This window comes from Trachurus trachurus (genome assembly GCF_905171665.1).
Source record: "Trachurus trachurus genome assembly, chromosome: 10".
Lineage (NCBI taxonomy): Eukaryota > Metazoa > Chordata > Actinopteri > Carangiformes > Carangidae > Trachurus > Trachurus trachurus.
In genome coordinates, this window is record NC_139894.1 from 23,518,088 (window position 1) to 23,538,357 (window position 20,270).

The 20,270-nt window shown below is 41.1% G+C and overlaps 1 protein-coding gene across 3 annotated transcripts; it reads left to right on the forward strand.

The window, feature by feature from the left end:
• The first annotated feature begins 5,684 nt into the window (after positions 1 to 5,684).
• On the forward strand, positions 5,685 to 19,780 carry anxa6 (annexin A6). Of its 3 annotated transcripts, none has more exons than XM_083980793.1 (25): positions 5,685 to 5,792; positions 6,787 to 6,845; positions 12,577 to 12,661; positions 12,857 to 12,951; positions 13,058 to 13,171; positions 13,270 to 13,360; positions 13,442 to 13,521; positions 13,638 to 13,694; positions 13,941 to 14,034; positions 14,499 to 14,591; positions 14,708 to 14,766; positions 14,934 to 15,056; positions 15,142 to 15,200; positions 15,455 to 15,533; positions 16,161 to 16,242; positions 16,333 to 16,427; positions 16,573 to 16,686; positions 17,098 to 17,188; positions 17,273 to 17,352; positions 17,588 to 17,641; positions 17,745 to 17,838; positions 17,930 to 18,025; positions 18,144 to 18,202; positions 18,376 to 18,513; positions 19,657 to 19,780. In XM_083980793.1, exons 2-25 carry the CDS (start codon positions 6,843 to 6,845, stop codon positions 19,714 to 19,716), a joined length of 1,995 nt encoding a protein of 664 aa, XP_083836919.1. In that variant the 5' UTR covers positions 5,685 to 5,792; positions 6,787 to 6,842; the 3' UTR covers positions 19,717 to 19,780. The 3 variants fall into 3 exon arrangements, with proteins under 3 accessions (XP_083836919.1, XP_083836921.1, XP_083836920.1); XM_083980795.1 differs by having other exon boundaries at positions 18,376 to 18,498; XM_083980794.1 differs by having other exon boundaries at positions 5,685 to 5,785.
• Positions 19,781 to 20,270: the final 490 nt, after the last annotated feature.

Sequence of the window (20,270 nt, forward strand, 5' to 3'; positions counted from 1 at the left end):
ACTTACCCTTATTCAATTCAAGGTGCTCCACAGGACTCATTATACTAAAGAAAGATTATCAAAAATGTACCCAAATGTATCGGATTCTTGTGACAGATGTTTTCAGGCACCTGCTCACTCAACCCATATGTTTTGGTCTTGTCCTATGTTAAAAGAATACTGGAGATTTTTTTTTTACATTTCTAACAGAAGTACTGGAGTTGAACATTGAACCATCACCAGAGATAGCCATTTTTGGCACTCCAGGAATTAGGATTAAATTGAATTCAATACAGAAAAATGTAATCTCTTTTTCATCTTTGATAGCTCGCCGTCAAATTCTTTTACAGTGGAAAGACCCTTTACCACCTTCAAAAGATTCCTGGTTTAAAGACCTGATGACATTTTTGAAGCTAGAGAAAGTCAAATTTACACTTCGGGGATCCACCGATAAATTCTATGAACACTGGCAACCTCTTATATCGCATTTTGAGAATATGAATTGTACATCATTAGACTAAAATACATATTTTTCTAACTGCTTTATATATGTGCTCATGCTGATAATGTGATTTTGGATAAAAGATTTATAATTATTTTCTTCATTTATTTTATTTTATTTTATTTTTTATTATACATATACTACATTGTTACTATTATGATTGCTATTATTGTTATTTTATTTATTATTGTTTATTTACTTTTCTTTTTTCTTTTATTTATCTCTTTGTTTGTTTTGTAAATTTGTTTGGTAATTTCGTTTGTGGGGGAGACATCGGGTGGGATGGGAGGGGGGAAAAAAAAAAAACCACTTATGTATTGTTGATTTGTAAGGTGTATTCTCTGAACGTGGATTCAAAAGTTTGGGTAGGCTAGTTGACAAACTAAGGTGAAACAGTAATTTTTTTTTACAAAGTACAAATTATTAATGACATTAAATGAAATTCTAATGTTCAAAGTATGAATTTTCTTGAACTGTTAGTGTTCAGCTGATTTTTTTTTTTTTTTTCCACTTTTTCATAAGCTTTTTTCACATGCCCGGACATAAATTGTCCTGCGGTGTGACATCACATTACAGTAAAATTTACAATAATAATAATAATAATATTTTCAAATATAGATTACTTTAATTGAAAGTTTAAGGATCCCTTTCTGCAAACTATCATTGATTAACTTTTAACTTATATCTAGGTTGCTTCTTTGTTGTGTATATTGTCTAGACATTGTAGGATATATTTTGTCATATATTTTCCTCCTTGTATCCTATTTATTTTCTATTTTCTCTGGAGCGACCTGGCAGAATAATTTCCTTCGGGATGAATAAAGTTTTATCTAATCTAATCTAATCTAATAATCTACAACTAACTTATTCATAGCTGTTTTTCAGTTCCATTCTTTAATTGTAGCCTCTTGTATTGCTCACACTAGTGAAACTTTCTTACAAAATGTTAATATTATGACGATGAAAATGCTCTTTTTTCTTACAGTTAAATTACGCATTGTTTAAAAACAAACACATGAGGATTGGATTAACTAAATCTTCATAAAAGCCTTTTAATTTTATTTTAAGTGGTGTCACACCGCATGACATGTCACACCACGGGACAAGATGAGACACTATACAATTATTAGTAGAAATGTATTAGGTGCTAGAACAATTACATTCATTTATGTAAATCATCTGACAAAATACAAAAATATAGTTTCAATCTTGGCTCTAACTATATGAATTTTAACACAAACTTAATATTTGTGAACAAGACATCACATCAGATTCGTAACTAAACAAGACACACTGTAATTAATGACAATTATTTTAACTCATAAAGTCTAGGATAGTCAAGACTAAGAATTTTAACAACATTTTAAGCACATTTTCAAAACAACTTATAATTTGAACAGCTTGGACACATTTACTTTCTCCTTCTTTCCCTAAGTATCTCCACACGCCTGACCTCATCCTGGTTCAGCCTTTCACAGTACCTCCTGTCCTTCTCTGCTCATTCCTAAAACAACAAAAAACAGTTCAAAACAATTCTCAGTGACCAATTACTTTTCATACACAACAAACAATGATAAAACAGGGGAACAAAGGGACCGCAGATAAAAAATTAGCTCCAAGCTAATTCAATGCATTAAATGGCAAAATTTATGCTAAATATTGTACATGGTACCTTTACAAAATACAATATAATAATAAAATGTTACAAAACAGCCTACATTTTAAAAACAACAGGCTTTTAACTCATAACACAGTTGCCTAAAGTGTGTCACACCACGGGACAATACCGTCACACCACAGGACATTTACACAATTGTGGCCATTTTGAATCGTTACTATACTATACTATCGTTACAAATGGTCATAGACATGGTCCAAGCGGGATGGCCAGCAGAAATACGACATGTACCAGCAGACATCAGAAAATATTGGACATTCAGAGAGGAACTTACCTGTTTTGATGGTCTCCTCTTCAAGAACACGCGACTTGTCGTTCCAAGTAGCTTGAGAGCAGACATGCTTGCAAGAGTACATGAAGCTCATCTTGGAATTGTCAAATGTAAAGAAAGGGCGAGAGACGTCATGTTCTGGCCCAACATGGCTAAAGAGATTGAAGATGTTGTAATGAAGTGTGCTGTCTGTAACACTTTCAGGCGGAACAACACTAAAGAGCCACTCATCTGCCATGACATTCCAGAGAGAGCCTGGGCAAAGGTTGGAGTGGATCTGTTCCAAAGTATCCTGAAATTGCTAAACTCACTGGGACGACCAGCCGACATGTGGTGACAGCCCTCAAATCGATGTTTTCAAGACAAGGCATTCCAGACGAGGTCATGTCAGACAATGGTCCACAATTCTCAAGTGCTGAGTTCAGGACATTCACAGAGAGCTGGGAGTTTGTACACACCACATCCAGCCCGGGATACCCCCAGTCGAATGGACAAAGTGAGCGAGCAATACAGACAGTAAAGAATTTACTGAAGAAAGCACAAGAGAGCCAGGGTGATCCTTATATTGCTCTGTTGGAATACAGGAACTCACCTTTGGATGGAGTAAAACTATCCCCTGCCCAACTGCTCATGGGTCGAAGACTGAAAACTAAACTGCCAACATCAGCACAGCTGCTGAAGCCACAGCTGTATGACAATGTTCACCACAGCATCAAGGAGAGGCAGCTGAAACAAAAGCAGTACTTTGACCGAGGAGCAAGACGGTTACCGCTTCTGATGGAAGGAGAGAAGGTGAGAGTAAGAGTCAAAGATAACTGGCAACCAGCAGTCGTCGTGAGAAGACATGACAACCCCAGGTCGGTGATAATCCAAACAGCAGATGGAAACACCTACAGGAGAAATCGGCGACACCTGCTGAAAACCAGAGAAATGACTTCCACAGTCACGCTCTGTAGATGTGGAGGACTTTTGTCCAGTCACCAGTACACTTACAGAGACTGACAGGCCCATATCATCACATGCACAGTCACCAGTGCAATCACCTGTGACATCATCACTGAAAGGGACTGTGACACCAACTGTGAACAGAGAAGAACCTATTAAAAGGTCAAGGTGTGGCAGGCCAATTAGGCCTCCAAAACGTTATTCTTAGTGATAAGCAGCATTTAGTAATGTTGTGAGAGTCAGTTAATGTAAAAGAAAATACTTTTGGTTAAGTTTGTTTGAAGTACTGATGAATGAAGATTAAACACTTTGAATTAATTTAGTAATTAACTTTCAGAATTCAAGTTGAATATGATTTGCATATGAGTTGTAAAGTAACTTTTGGTTTAAATCAGAGGCTGCACAGTTCTGAATTATATATGATTAGAAAGTGCATTCATAACAGATCATGGTGTTTTAGTGTATGCAGGTGTTGACTTTATTAACCTGTGAAATGTTAAAGCAGATATCAGTGGAAAGTTTTTGTTAATATAAGTCCTAAATAGTCCTATTTTCCGTCAGCAATCACTTACATGAAATATTTCAGCCTAAACACGAGTCTCTCCGTCACTCTGCTCTGCTGTAACCCGAGGAGAAAATTTTCCTTGTGGGATACAAGTGTTATCCAATGAGGAGAGAGAACGGCATGAAGGGCTGTGTGTGCAGCCAAGGGATGCGCGTGAATGTGGTGACGTAGCACGAGGACCAATTGATGCCTGACAAGGGCGGGGGCTGCTAACTCATGGTGCGTTCAAAGAAACTCGTACTTTGTGTTTTTCCTTCCTGTGAAGTCATACCAGTTCGATCTGGTACGAGTTCACGGGTCGGAAGTTACGAGTGGCCGTTATAGGGAACTTTCACAGACAACAGGATGGTAAAAACACGAGCTACGGGTTACCTGGAACGCTACCAAGTCGTAGTTGTGACTTGAAGCTGTAACTTACGGTTTCAAAAGCCTGCCTTGAACGCAGCATTAGCCGAAACGGCCCTGAAGCTGATATCTGCTTTAAGTTAATAATTAGAAATGATGAGTAAATTGGTTATGGAGAATAATCTAAAAGGGAAAGATGTGATGTATGTGCATGTATGACTCCTACCACTAGGTGGAGTATGTTACCAGTGTTGTGGTTAACCTGCTAGGAGTGTCATAGAAGAAGAATCAGGATGTAAACAGAAGTTATTGCAACCAAGTCTGGTCTCCATGTGCTTACATACATAAATAAGAATACACATTATTACAGAGGGAAAGTTAAAGTTGCACTGAGATGAGAGATAAGATATGAAGGTGAAAGAATAAAAGGAATCAGGCCAAACAGCCACACAGCCCATCGGATAGAGGAAGGCTTAAAAAAGCATCATGTTGTAAATGCAAGTCATGTGAGGCAAACACTGTGACCACAGGGCAAAGCTGGGGTTAACCTCCAGTCAGAAAGTCGTGAGTCATGCCTCTGCTATGAAGTGTGAGACTGGAGCCTCCTCTTCCTCTCCCATCTCCCACTATCAGTACCAGTTGCCCAGAACTAGAGCCAGTATATGGGATGTTGAGAGTGATACTATTTCTTCCATATTTTGTTGGCAATTTTGCCTTCAGTAACCAATCCTGAGACAACCCCAACACCCCTCCTCCTCCCTCCCCCTCTTCCCTCCCCCCCTAACTGTGCTGGTGTCTCTCCCCCATTTACTGGAATAGCCGCCTGACAGGCCAAAAATAGAGCAGATCAACTCCAACACCCATCAGTGCCAGCAACCTCCCCTCTGTTAAATCGCATTTTATGTTTGTCTTGTGACAAAGTTCACAAGATCAATTCCCACACTAAAGTGAAAGTGGTCTTTCTCCAAGATAAAACTTAGGTTTTTCCTCCTGCTCCACATATTAAAAATATTTAAGGAGAAGAGTTCGACTATTTGTCTACAGGAGTAAGTAGCTACACGCTGCTGGTGTCTGCATTTTTAGACGCTGAAGCAGTTGCAGAAAAAGGTGTGCGTAAAAGTGTGCGTAAACCAGGCGCAGAGTCTCTGACTCGAAGATTCCGGACACTCGGGTTTTAAATAGTATTAGCTTTACCGTAGGACTTGAATATATCCACCCTCTCTTTCTCTCTCTCCCTCGCACGCACGCACGCACGCACGCACGCACGCACGCACACACACACACACACACACACACACACACACACACACACACACACACACACACACACACACTGTAGAGGTGCTGCGCGAGAGAGCGCTGCAGTCTTGCGTCACAGACTACACGCAACGGGACTGCTGGGACAGGCAGGCAGACAGACAGACAGACCGGGTTAGCGGGGACAGAACCGAGACAGCAGGACCGCTCTCAGCTAGCACCCTCACTTCCTGCACAGAGAAGGTAAGTTGTGATCAATCGTTGTGATTCTGATCCCAGATCTGCTTCTTCGGAGACGATATAGCCAACTGCATTATCACTGAAGAAGTTTGCTGATGCGTCATTATTTAATGTGCGAATGAATTGCAGTAACCACCAGTGTACCTCTTTTGTAGTTAGATAGTGAATATGAAAAAATGATGGTTCAGTAAACTTAACTTTGTTTTTGGCCCAGAGCAAATGACTCAAGTTAGAGGATAAAGTCTTATAGTCTGTTACAGGCCTCCCAGGCTTATTCTACAGTGTGGGGTACAGAAGTAGGGCGTGGCTCAGTATAAAGAGCCCCAGTCTCCCCAGACCAGACCTTGGTTCTGACATCAGGTTAAACTGCATGCTATTTTTGGAGAGCTATACTCTGTCTTAAACAAACAGTGCAGCATTTAAACCAAGCATTGATTTAGAGTTTTGGTTTGTTTGTTATAAAACCTTAACAAAGTCAAATATTTGTGCCTTTGAATTGATATAAGCTGGATCTCAATCATGAATCCATTGTAACTTAATTGCATTATGCTAAATTCTAGTAAAAGTTAGCTGAGCTCCCTTTGCCTCCATATGCTCAACTTGTCTGAATGGCTGCATTATTAGAGTTAGTCAGAATGTGACTGAATAGTTTCCCTGCCAGTTGGTTTAATGCAAATTCCATCCACCAATGGTCCTCTTAGGTGAGGGTGAGGTCAAGTCTTATAGAAAATAGTCTCTCTGGTCAGACCTGGTATGCTTCCTCTGAATTACTGTGTTTACTAATCGGTTTCAAGCAGCTCTCAGGCCAGAGACACTAGACAGACCAACTCATTGAATTTACTCAGGAAGGAGGGATCATCATCATCATCATGTCTCACTGCACACATAACTGAAGAGGACTGACACCTTTGCTAGGGCACAGCTCTTCTGCAGTATTGCTGCTAACTCTTACATCAGCATTTCTGTCTCCCCCCCTCTCTCTCTTTCTCTCTCCCTCTCTGTAGGCCTCCTGAAACTACTGATTCCTGCACAGTGTTGACACAGACGACCAAATATAGAAATGGTAAGTAGACTGGACTTTCTCAGTTGGTGTTATGTAAGTGTGATCCGAGGTACAGTTGACCTGGATCCTATGTCCTATATGCTACATGGATGGTTTTGTGTACCACTGAATGAGGTGTGGACACAGTGAGGTCATTTTTCTGTCACCTGCCACCATGTGTTGAGTCCTCCCCCACCATAAAGACAGCAGTATAAGGTGTCAGTTTTACCTGTGGCCCCGGCACATCTGATAGATACACCTGGCAGCAGCATCTCTGCAAAGTCAATAGGAGGATCATTTATCCAGCTTTATTGTCCGAGCTGTAAGTCAGTGTCCTGCCATTCTTGTCCATCCTGTGGTGAAACACAATTGCTCATAATTAAACCCTGCACAGCTGAGGCCTTGTCAATAGAAGAGGTAAACAGCACCTACGTAGGGGGAGAAATTTTGCTCATAATGTAAAATATGTATTAGTGTTTTTCCGCACAAGACTTATTGTGAGAAATGTAATAAGTTTTGTGAAAAATCCGTTGCTAGGGGCTAGTAGTATTTGTGGTCCTGTTGCTATGTGGGTGAAGCTCACCAGCTGTCGTGAAGAGTGATGGTGGCTGTAGTGAGGCCGAGGATCGGAGCATGTGCAGTGGCCCTTCAGCAGGGTGGAGTAAACATTTGGCTGATTGCCTCAATGCAGCAGGAATCTCTACGGCAGCAGCTGCAGTTTGAGTGTCCAGAGCATAGGCCAAATGTTTTTATTTGCCACTGTGAATGAGTTTATAACGCCACGTCATAGGAGGAGAATGATGGGGCACGGTCATTCTCTTAAGTGTGACAGTAACGTTTATACTGTATGTAGAGCTTCACATTTCTTAACATACATGCTTGATGAAGTTTGTTTGTGTACTCTCCATTGTATATAAGACCCCTGCAAAGAGAGGTGTGCTCTCTGTGCAACCTGACTCCATATCACTCGTACACACCCACTGTCCCATGCTTACACCCATGTACAGGCCACACACACACACACAGCAGCAGGTTTTCCTCTGGTCTGCTGAGGATGGGACAGGTGCAAGAAGTCAGCTGTTGTACTGTAATGGCAGACTTGGCTTTGCCTCTTGTCACAGCGTCCTGCCACCGCCACTTTTACTTAGTCCCCTACTCACACTGTGCAAGACGCCGTGCTGTGGGCTGTGCAGTGCAAACCTGAGACCCTGAAAAAGCAAAGTCAATTGTGAGCGTTCATATGTAATTATTTCATTGATCTCTTATGTGCACTGGTTTCCAAGTCCTTTTTGATTTTACTTCTTATGTTTTTCTCTTTTTTTTTCAATCAAACGGCAAAGCAATCATTGCCATTATTTTTGAATGACACATAACTCTCTGTACCACACATTATGGCAAATCCACAGGGGTTGCGTCCTTAAGAGGACCAACGTCAAACATTTGAAAGCTTTTGAAGGCTTTTTTACTCCTCCAAAGACTACTCAGCTCCTCACATCGCACTATGCTCAATATTCTGATAGCTAGCATGCTAGGTGGGCAATAATTAATGCCATGTAAGGAATCATGGGATACGGGAGGCCACAAAGAAAAGGTGCATTGTGTCCTCCTTAAACAGGCAAGAGAAGGCCAGATTGGTAGGCCACCTTTGGAGGAGCCTTTGAATTGGGACAGGCCTGGTCGCGAGGCTGTGACGTAATCGGCCTTCAAATGCGTCCTCTGAAAGATGCAGCCCCTGAATTGGGACACAGCTATGGATGTACTTGTTCAGAGCACAGACAGACTGTACCTATAAAACGATACAGGTTCGAGGCGTTGTATAGGACACAGTGACCATTTCTCGCCTCAATGCATTAGTGGGGTCTTCTTGAACCATTCTTGGTCTGGCCCCTCCCCTGAGACCAATTTGCTATGGGAGACCCTACCAGGATCACATCCAGACAACATAGCCCTCAGGTTCGCAGGGACACGCAAACCTCTCCACCACGATAAGGTGATGGTTCCCGGAGAGGTAAAAAAATATAATTAAAAAAATAAATATAATATAAAAGTAAATATCATATAAAAATAAATATAATCTAAATTTAAATATAATATGAAAATAAAGATAAATATGGTATAAAAATAAATCTGATATTTAAAAAAGATGATATAAAGCTAAATATTATATAAAAATAAATAAAATATGAAAATAAATATAATATAAAGAATTATAAAAAAAATCTAATTTAAAAATAAGTGTATTGAATAAAATATAAATTATAAAGATAAATATGATGTAAAAGATAAATATAAATGAAAACAAAAAATATAAATATGAAATAAAAATAGATCTAATTAAGTAAATACAAATAAATATAGGCCTAACTATACAATGGGTGGAAAGTCTGTTCTTGATGTGAGGGACATCTTATGTGAGTGTACTACAGGTTTAGCACTGTAGATGGATCTCTCCACACCTCCGCCCTCTGTGGGCAAGTTCAGTCGCACTGTTCTAGCAACTGGTCGTAGGAACCCCGGCTTCATTCCCTCCATGAGGTGCTGGCCACTGAGCTCCTGCTTCCTTCTGATAAGACGCGTTTGGTCTGTGGCCAATCTAGGCAAAGGCTCCACTGTGCTTTTGCAGTGAGGGCCGGGCCTCTCACCAGGTAAAAGCACTCCATACATCTCATTTGAGTGTACTACAGGTTTAGCACTGGATATGGATCTCTCCACACCTCCGCCAGCAATTGGTGGTAGGAACCTCGGCTTCATTCCCACCGTTGTGAGGTGCGGACCACTGTACTCCTGCATCCTTTTGATAAGACGGGTTCTGTCTGTAGTAAGTCTAGGCAAACGCTCCACTGGGTTTTTGCAGTGAGGGCCGTGCTGCTCACCATGTAAAAGCACTCCATGCTTTCCTGTATTTGCAGCTAAAAGAAGTGAAACATTTCGGTTATCCTTTTCTGCCGTGCGAACTTCACTCTGGAAGTACTGCTGGAATTTCTCATCCGCCTCAGCAGCTTGTTTAGCTTCTTTCAGCGTGGCTTCATGGTCCTGTATCTTCAGCTGCTCAGCTCGGGCACGTTTTTCAGTGATCATGGTGGCATTGAAGTTCTGATGTTTAATGCAGTCCTGGCGAATCTTCTCTGCTGCTTCTTTCTCTTTCTCTACAAACAACCTGCCAGACTTTCTTTGAGCCTGAAGGCAGTCCTGGTTGCTCTTTTGCTCCTCCTCTTCCTTCAGCTTTTTATCCTCGATCTTTGCCTCTCTGTGAGCAGCGATAGACTTGAGCGCAGCAGCATTTGTCTCTCCCTTCTCCCTCTGCTGCTTTTCCATTTTAGCATCAGACTTAGCCAGCTCCTTTGAAAATGTTTCCTCTTCTTTCAGAGCTGTGGCAACTTTCTCCTTCATTGTGACTGCAAGCTTGTTGGTTGCAGTTTGTATTGGTATCTGGCGCTTTCTGAACTTTTCGGCATGGTAAACTTTTCTCTGCTGCCGCTTTTGTTCATCTTCAGACTCAACACGTTTCCATTCCTTCTCCATGGTGTTGAGTGTCTCTACCTCCTTTTGTCTGTGGAGGTTTCTACTGGCGATTTCCTCCAATCGATATTTCAGGTGGCTTTTCTTTGACTCCCCTATTTTGACAGCCAGATCTCTTTGCTCCTGAGCATCAAGTACATCAAGGTGCCTGAGTTCATCTCGCTCTTCCTTCTCTTGCTGCTTCTGTTTCTCTCTCAGTTGTTGCTTCACCTTGCTCGTCTCACTGTTATAAGCAACAAAGGACTTGCTGTTCAGGCGTCTCTGATGGGCTTTCTCTTTCTCTTGTCTCAAAGCTTCTGTAAGTCTGGACTTCATGTCCTCCACAGACTGCCTTTTGCACTCTGCAGCAATTCTCTTCTTGTCTTTCATAAGTTCCATCAGTGCCTCATTGTCCTTTTGCACTTGCGACAGCAGGATGACTCGGTTCAATTTTCTGACACGGCCGTCCTGGTGAAACCTTTTCATATTAGCATTGTCAACAGCTTGCTGAATGGCCTTTTTCTTTAATTCTCTCTCTTCTGCAGCAACCATATTCAGATGTTCTTCCTTTGCTTGGTTTTGAAGTTTTCTTTCTTTAAGCATCTCTCTAAGATGGGCTTTCTCACGTGTCTCCTGAGCCAAGGCAAACCGATACAGATTTTTCTCGACCATTTCCTGCCTGGTGGGAGGTTTGGTCCAGGGCTGGCTTATGGAAGACTGAATTCTTTGCCAGTCAGCCTTGGTCACAGTGTTTTGTGGTGGAGCCATGATAAAATCTGCTAAAATAATTTTATCAAAATTATTTAGCGTGTGTAGTACGTTATGCTACGTTGTGCGACAAAGTGCTGTGTAACGCTGTGCTACAATGTGCTGTGTAACACTACGTTGTGCGACAATGTGCTGTGTAGCGCTACGTTGTGCGACAATGTGCTACAAAGTGCTGTGTAACGCTATGTTGTAGGACAAAGTGCTGTGTAACGCTACGTTGTAGGACAAAGTGCTGTGTAACGCTACGTTGTGCGACAATGTGCTACAAAGTGCTGTGTAACGCTACGTTGTAAGACAAAGTGCTGTGTAACGCTGTTGTGCTACAATGTGCTCTGTTGTAGAACAGTGTGCTACAATGTGCTTTGATCTGCGCTTTTATCTTGCCCATTTAATGATGTCATCAGCTTGGCAGGCAGCTGATGACATCATATGAGTCTTTTGATGAGTGTTCCATATCAAAAAGTAGTGTGACATCAGAGTTCTTGATGACATCATAGCTCTTGATGACATAATCTATAATCAGGGATTAGAATATGACATCAGAATTCTTGATGACATCAGAGCTCTAATGACATGATCGCCGGAAAACATGGTTACAGTGTTTTTTTTTTTTGTTTTTTTTTTTTTACTGGAGAATTAGGATCAGAGTTACAGTCTCAACAGTCTCATCCAAAAAACTTTGCTGTCAGCAAAGTGTTTCCTCAGGTTGTCAATAATACACCCACTGTGAAGAAACTGAGGGACTGATGAGGGAGTTGGACACAGACACAAACAGACAGATAGAGATTCATTAGTTTCAATAGTGGGAATGGACATCATCTTCACAGCGTCACAACTACCTGCTGTACTATAGCCTACCTGTTCTAGCACCCAGAACTTTCTGCTGTTTTTAGTGACTTTCACTAATTCAGATGTTGTTCACATGCTAATCAGAAGAGCTTGCTAAGCTAACTTAGCAATTAGTGCTAGCTTTTCTCTTGTTCAGTGTGTCTTTGACTAATTAAGCTTCATCCTCAGGGGACCAGGAATTTTTGTGCAAAATTTCATGGCAGTTAGAGACATGTTATATTTTTAATCATTTACTAAGAACTACAAACTTTGCAAAGCAATGCATTTTCTTTGTATTTCTGCCACAGTTGTTGTTGCCCTGACTTTTAGCTGTGGTTGGTATGAAAACACCTCAGTAACCACAGCCCAGTTGTCTGCCGTAAACAACATGATACATCACCAGTGTTTAGACTCACTCCCCAAAAACATCCCAAACATAATTAGAAATCCTGCTTCCAATGCACTGCACAGGTCAGAGTGACCACAAATGACCATATATTTTATAAATTCTTTATCTATGAGTTCTTCATTTCTTTGTATTGTGAGTCCCAAACATTCTACACTGTGTAGCTACTTTTTCTTTCTTTTCTTCCATGCTCTTACAAAAGTCTCACCTCTTAATTTTTTTTTTTTTTTTTTTTTACTATTCTTCTTGCAGGTGTTCAGAGGCACAATAACAGATGCTCCGGACTTTGATCCCACTGCTGATGCTGAGGCCCTTTACAATGCTATGAAAGGCATTGGTGAGTCAGTGCCTCACTCCTCCGTGATGTTTGGCCACAGAGGCGCAAAGGTCGTCTTTCAACCTATCCCCTTGTTGGTTGAATGATCAAGCAAAGAATGTGACCCGGCAGAAGTGACAACAATACAGCTGCAGATCAGATTGTGATATGTGAATGACATGGCACTTGTTCAACATGTTGCCTTGTGTTTCTCAGGCAGCGACAAAGAGGCAATCTTGGACCTGGTCACTGCAAGGAGCAATGCACAGAGGCAGGAGGTTATTGCAGCATACAAGTGCAGCTTTGGAAAGGTACAAGAGTACATCACTTTTATCCCCTTTGAGATAATATAAACATAATTTTCTTAGAAGTAAGTGTCCACAATATAAATCCATGTAATAATATTTCTTAAATTAGGATCTGATTGATGATCTGAAGTATGAGCTGACAGGCAAATTTGAGCGTCTCATCGTCAGTCTGATGAGGACTCCAGCCCAACATGACGCCAAAGAAATCCACGATGCATTAAAAGTAAGACATTTACCGCTTTGTCTGATTCTTTGCAATACTTCAGTCACATCAAATGAAACAGAAGCTGCTTTGTATTTAACTTCACGCTCTGCCTTAAGGGAGCAGGGACAAACGAGGGGTGCCTGATTGAAGTCCTTGCATCTAGAAACAACCAGCAGATGCATGACATGGCTGCAGCATACAAGGATGGTGAGCCCCATCAAAGAAAACATCATTTGACAAAAGAGAATTACTTGTTAAGCATCTGTTGACATTTCACATTGTATTAAGCCTACGGCAGTGACATGGAGGAAGACGTAATCAGTGACACTTCAGGTCACTTTAAGAAGATGCTGGTTGTTTTACTTCAGGTCAGTTCACCCAGGAGTTGATGTGATCACCAGTGAAATGTCCAGTCAGCCATGCAGTGACTTGTCTTACAACTGCACCTTTAACCACTGACTGATTGTGCTCTCATGGGTTTCAGGGGACCAGAGATGAGACGGGAGTGGTGGATGCAGACTTGGTGGAGGAGGATGCACAAGTGAGTGCAACATGCTTGAGCTTTTAACATAATACAATCACTGAACTTTTCAACATGTGCAGTGACTTTGGATAATTTAAAGGTCCAGTGGAGTGAGGTAGTAATTTTTTTTTGAACGTAACACAAGTGCATGGCCAAAAACACTCATGAGTTTAACTTGCAGTGTAAGATATGGTCACTAATTCAGGGTAGATCTGCACTGCTTGCTATGGTTATGTCATCCTGTATTTTCTCGCCTCTGTGTAGGACCTGTATGCCGCAGGAGAAGAGCAGTGGGGGACAGATGAGGCCAAATTCATTATGATCCTGGGAAACCGCAGTGTAACCCACCTTCAAATGGGTGAGATCAGCTTTCAGGGAAATTAACACACTAGTGAGGCATCCAACATGTTCTGTGACCTCTTGTCCCCCAGGGGTTAATGACACAGTAAAAGTTGTTGTGAGAATAACATTGTTAAATAATGAGTTCAACACTCTTCCACTACTGTGCCTCACTGGGGCCTGCTGTTCAATGATATGTTTCAATATGTGAGTAAAAGAGATAATAGATAATAAACACTACAGGGTCAAAAGCAATGTCACAAACTGTTTGAGAGCTTGTTTTAGGAAAAGGCAGGAAGAAAAATGGCAGAAGAAGGAAGGAAATGTAACTTTTGATTGATTTGCTTCAACACAGGCTGGCCAGTTTTTGTAAATACATGAGCTACGTACTTTCACATGACTGAAATGAGCCTTATTTCCTGGTAACATTAATTTGCAACCAACAAGATGACATGTCATGTTGCCCTCTTGTCTGTCTGGTAGTTTTTGAGGCGTACGAGAAGAACGAGTTAACCATCGAGGACAGCATCAAGAACGAGCTGTCAGGAGACTTTGAGAGGTTGATGTTGGCTGTTGGTGAGAACTACACAACACACAACACTTTTTCAGTGCAACTATTACTGCATGACTCTTGTTTGGGAAATGTCAAGATGACAATTAATGCAGGACTCTCCTCCGATACTGTGTTACAGTCCAGTGCATAAGAAGCGTTCCCATGTTCTTTGCCAAGCGCCTTTACAAGTCAATGAAGGTAAACACACTAAGTACGGTACAAATAGCCATTCTGTCTGGGTCAGACCTATTTGTAGACAGATGTGCCTCAGCAACACAGTCATATGCCATTGCTCTTCTGTTTTTAAAATGATTCAGGACTGCTTATTCCTGCCCCTCAACACTTCCTCTGTTCTCCATTTCCAGGGTATGGGAACAGCTGACAACACCCTGATTAGGATCATGATTTCTCGCTCTGAAATAGACATGTTGGACATCCGAGAGTGTTTCCGCCTCAGATACGAGAAGTCACTTTATAACATGATTAAGGTTAGAAAACAAATGCGAGAATTTGCTCTTGAAATTAAATATTATTTGTGATTAACATAATTTTGTGTATGTTTAACCCTAACAGGATGACACGTCAGGGGATTACAAGAGGACTCTGCTTAATCTGTGTGGAGGAGATGATGAGTGAGTAGATGTATGACTGCAGTTAACAGTAGCAACCAGATGAGGGAGCCAGAGCCCCACCTTCAGCAGTTACTGTTTCCTGGAATAGCATGACACCAAAAAAATGTTAAAAGGAGAACTTTGATGTCAATTGACAGAAGTATAGTTTGGTGATGTTGAAAGTAATTCCTCTTCGTAGAAATGTACCCACCATTGACAGCTTGAGGTTTTGGCTTTGCTGAGTGTGCTGTGTTGTTTCAAACTGATCATTACAGCTTAGCTGGAGAGTTCTTCCCTGAAGCTGCTCAGATAGCCTACAAGATGTGGGAATTAAGTTCCATGACCAAAGTCCAGGTTTGGGCCCCTATTTGCTCTCACTTTAGATGTGTCATTGCATGTTTGACTTGGCCTCGGCTTGCATCTTAATTACCCGCTGGCCCCGCAATGGTCTACGTCTCCCTCTTCCACAAACTTGTGTAAAAACACTGCTGCAATGAATGCACAGTGAAGGCTTTGTCCAGTAGTCGATAGGATCATATCGCTGTTCACTGAAATACAAATAGTTATTGTTATAATGTGCTCCCAAAGCCATCATTTGCTTCGCTCCATCCCAGGAGCCGGTGAATGTCAAAAAGATCTCAGCATTTTTGACAACAAAAGGCTTCTCACTAACGCTTTAAATGACTGAGTTGTGTTTCAGCCCACCAACCTTTTCTTTGTTGGTGGTGTCATGGCTTCTGACCTCAATCGGGCACACACCCCTAAAATGTCAAGTGAATATTATCACAAACCGTAGTCTGCTGTTACACAATTGTTTTGATCTAAAACCTTCATGTGAAAATCTCCATTTTGCATGCTTTGCTTATATATTGCTGTAGGCTATCAGATCCAGTGTAATTTAAGTAAATAGTTGTGTCTGTCTGTGTGTATTTGTAAATAGTGGATTGCATTCTTCTAATTTTGTCATGTCCATTAATCCAGCTAAGGCCAACAGTCCGCCCTGCATCCGATTTCGACCCTGCTGCTGACGCACAAGCACTGAGGAAAGCTATGAAGGGGTTCGGTAGGTAACCCTGAAAACTACAGCACAGTTGTTCACAAGAATTTTCCAAATCACATTTTTCAACTACTGTTACGTCTTTCTTGACCACAGGAACAGATGAAGATGCCATCATTGACATTGTTGCACAGAGAAGCAATGCCCAGAGGCAAGAGATCAGACAGGCCTTTAAATCCCTACTGGGAAGGGTGAGAGAGATGAATAATTGGAAATAAAAAATAAATAAAAATTTCGATGCACACGCACATCTGTAAAACCCAGGAACAGAAATCTCATTATTTGCTTCAAAGTGTTTCCTGTTGTAACAACTTGGTATGTTTGATCTAATTTCAGGATCTGATGAAGGACCTGAAGTCTGAACTGTCAAAGAACCTAGAGCGGCTGATCATCGCGCTCATGTTGAACCCTGCAGAGTTTGATGCCAAAATGATGAGGAAGGCAATGGAGGTATGGCTGATCCAAAACATCTAACCCAGGAAGTACTAAGGAATCAAATTTCCCTCTGTCCTTATTTCCTTATGTCGACACCTGACTCCTCCTGTTAACTAAACAGACAAGAGCCAAGTGCTAAGGGATTTGATATTTTGCTTACAAATCAACATCTATTCGCTGCATTTCTTGAAGTTTAGACATTTCCTCACTGAATCAAGGGCATCTCTCATTAAAATACAAACAGGGGTAGGAAAAAGTAAAAAAAAAACAACAACATGAATTATGTCAGTACATATGAAGTGGCCCAGATCACATTCACTTTCCTTGCAGCAGTGCAACTTGTTCATATGGTTGTTTATTTTTAATTGCTTTTATGAAACTGCTTTGGTATTTTTTGTGGTGAAAACTCACTGTGAAAACAAACAGGGGGCTGGGACAGATGAACACTCTCTGATCGAGATCCTGGTCACCAGGAGCAACGAGGAGATCCTTGCCATGAATGAGGCCTATCAAGCGGGTGAGTGTGACACCAAAAGGCTTTAAAGTCATTTTGTCATTTACAAAAAGCTTCTACATGCAATGACAACACATCATTTCACAGGCTACAAGAAATCTCTGGAGGAAGCAATTCAGTCAGACACATCAGGCCACTTTTGCCGCATCCTTGTTTCTCTAGTGCAGGTAATGTTTATCACCATGAGAACTCAGACTGTGTTTAATTTCCACACCCACTCACTGGTTGCAGAGAACAAAAAGGTCATCGTAATCACCTCTTTCTTTCACAATTACTTACTGATGAAAAAAGAAACTATTCTCAGTGACCTAATAATAACATACGATACACTAATATGATGACAACGGATAAAAGTTGTGCATTATTAAAGATTTACCATCTCACCCTCTTTGCTCGGTTCAGGGTGCAAGAGAGGAAGGACCTGCTGATGTGGAAAGAGCAAATGAGGATGCTCAGGTGCTTTATTGTCTGGCACTTCTGGAACATTTTATTGTCAAATGGTTAAACAGAAGAATGGGTTATAATGTTTGTTCCTCTTGTTACTTCTTACCTCTTTTAGGAACTAGCTGATGCATGCAACGCAGAGTCTGATGACATGGAAATGAAGTTTATGAGTATTCTGTGCACCAGGAGCTTCCCCCATCTCCGGAAAGGTAAATAAAGATCAAAGCATCACAGTTATCTATGAATTGAATAAAAAAAATGTAGCTGTAGAACTTACTATGCTCTTTTTTTAATTCACAGTCTTCCAGGAGTTTGTCAGATGCAGCAACAAGGACATAGAGCAAATTATCAAAAAAGAAATGTCGGGAGATGTGAAAAATGCATTCTATGCAATAGGTAATGATCAACTTTGACATTAAAGTTTCAGTTCTTGGTGCATCACAGTTTAGACTGCTGACAGTGTCTGTTATGTGACTCCTCCTCACTCTCTGCTTGCTCTCTCTTTGCTTTGCAGTTCGCAGTGTAAAGAACCAGCCCTCTTACTTTGCAGACCGTTTATACAAAGCCATGAAGGTATTTTTTCATCATGCTTTAAATAACTTTATGCCATTGTACATTGTGGTCGAGGGCCTGTAATACATGGCCAGGGCCTTGGATCCCAGATGAAGTCAGTGATAAGGCCATAGTTGGTGATGTAGAAATTCCAGAATAAATAAAGTAGGCCTATCTGTCAAACTGTCCCACAGGGTCTTGGCACAGACGACAGAGCGCTGATTCGCATCATGGTGTCACGTAGCGAGAAAGACCTCTTCAACATTCGTAAAGAGTTCAAGGAAACACATGACGCCTCCCTCCATGAATTCATCCAGGTAGAAACTATGATTGTAAGTCTGAGCCTTTCAACTAACACGCCTGCCTGGTTTGTGGTGCTCTCATCTCATTGTGTTTTTGTCTCTGTGGAGTTTTTGTCACATGGCTTCTGCCACTGTGTGTGAATGCGCTTCTGCACATCCTTCTACTGCTGCTGCTGCTGTGGTGGGCTGGTGGTGTACTGTAATCTATAGCTTCCTGCGGTGGACTATGGGTCTGTGACCACTACACAGCTGTTTAGGAATTTCCCGAGTATGCTTCAACTTCCTCTGTATATCCTGTGTGATTGGCTGACAGCCACAGAGACAGGAAGTACCCAGAAACTGTTCTATAATAATTTACAAATGAAATCACCCTGACACCAATACAACACAAGCAAGTAGGGTACCCTGGATTGACTTTACCAGAAAGTTTATCAGATTATGCAACACTGTGGATTGCTATATAATGTTTATTCTGAAGTGTGGATTCAAAGGACAATTACAGTGTTTCGTACATTAGTGTAGTTCTCTTAAGCAAGACAGTACTTTTAAAAGCATCTTTTAAGGTTGTCAACTTCAACCGATGTACATAAAAACCTTTGACACCTCAGAAAAGATGCATTTAAATATTGACATTTTGGAAAAATACACTTATTTGCCTCTTCCTTTAGATCCAGCCATTTTGCTAAGCTAACCAGCTGCCGTGCATAGTTTCCAATTTACCAGATATACATGAGAACGGTATCAATCTTCTCATCTACTGCAACTTTCAATAAGCCTGATTCTCAAAATGAGGAAGTATTCCTTTAAACAGAGACAATCCTATATCATTTTGATGATGATTATAAAGATAGAAATCTCTGTCAGTCCATCAGTTTCAGCTGCATAGGGTAATTCCACTTTTAACCCACTTGTTGTTTTAGTTCATTTTCTGACTTTTGCACAAATATTTAGCAGAGTACTGCTTCTGTGTCTCACATTCATTCAGCATTAATGCAAGATGAACAGGGTTGTGCTGCTGTGTAAGTTAGAAGAGAGGGAAGTAAACCCTGCTGTCCAGATTATGCACCATGATGATCAAATGTCAGCAGACATAAACATGATGAGCGCTGTATTTTTCACAAGTTCAAGATCCAAACTGAGTGTGTTTGTGTCTGCTTTCTCATCACTGTTCAGGGTGACACCTCAGGAGACTACCGTAAAACTCTGCTGATGCTCTGCGGAGGAGAAGATTAAACCTGTCACGTCCCTGCAGCGTCGTTCACAGACTTAACTAAGAAACCACGAGACAAAGAACGATCGCAGAGTGAAACTGCAGTGGTTAACGTCAGTCTCTATTGTTAGTGTTCCTAATTGCTGCCACTCCACTCAGCCAAACCAAGTGACCTGTGACCTCCCAGCCTGCCAAGCCAGTCTTCTGCTCCCACGTCTGATCATCCTGCCTATCCGGATGATGAGGGTTTTTTTTTTTTTTTTTTTACAGAGTCATAATATGCAACACTAAGATGTCCACATTTGTGTAGGAAGGAAGGAGCTTCACATGTACAGCACATTTGAGACTAGTTCTGTTAAGTGCTCAAGCAGTGCCTTTAGATTGTTGGCCGTCCAATTATTACTGTGATTTTACGATATCAGATATGCCTGAATTAAATAAATTGAATTAAAAAGTGATATCTTTTCTCTTTCTTTACATGTGAATGTAAGTAGGCTCTTTTTAGACCTCTATACCATTCTGCTTCTTTATATCCAAACACACTGCAGCGATATAGCATGACTTCCTTAACCACCTG

What these genes read in the sequence shown, in the direction of transcription:
- anxa6 (XM_083980793.1), top strand. An exon ending in GAATGAGGCCTATCAAGCGG is followed by an intron (nt 17,189 to 17,272) that starts GTGAGTGTGACA and finishes ATCATTTCACAG; the next exon opens with GCTACAAGAAATCTCTGGAG. An exon ending in GTTTATACAAAGCCATGAAG is followed by an intron (nt 18,203 to 18,375) that starts GTATTTTTTCAT and finishes ACTGTCCCACAG; the next exon opens with GGTCTTGGCACAGACGACAG.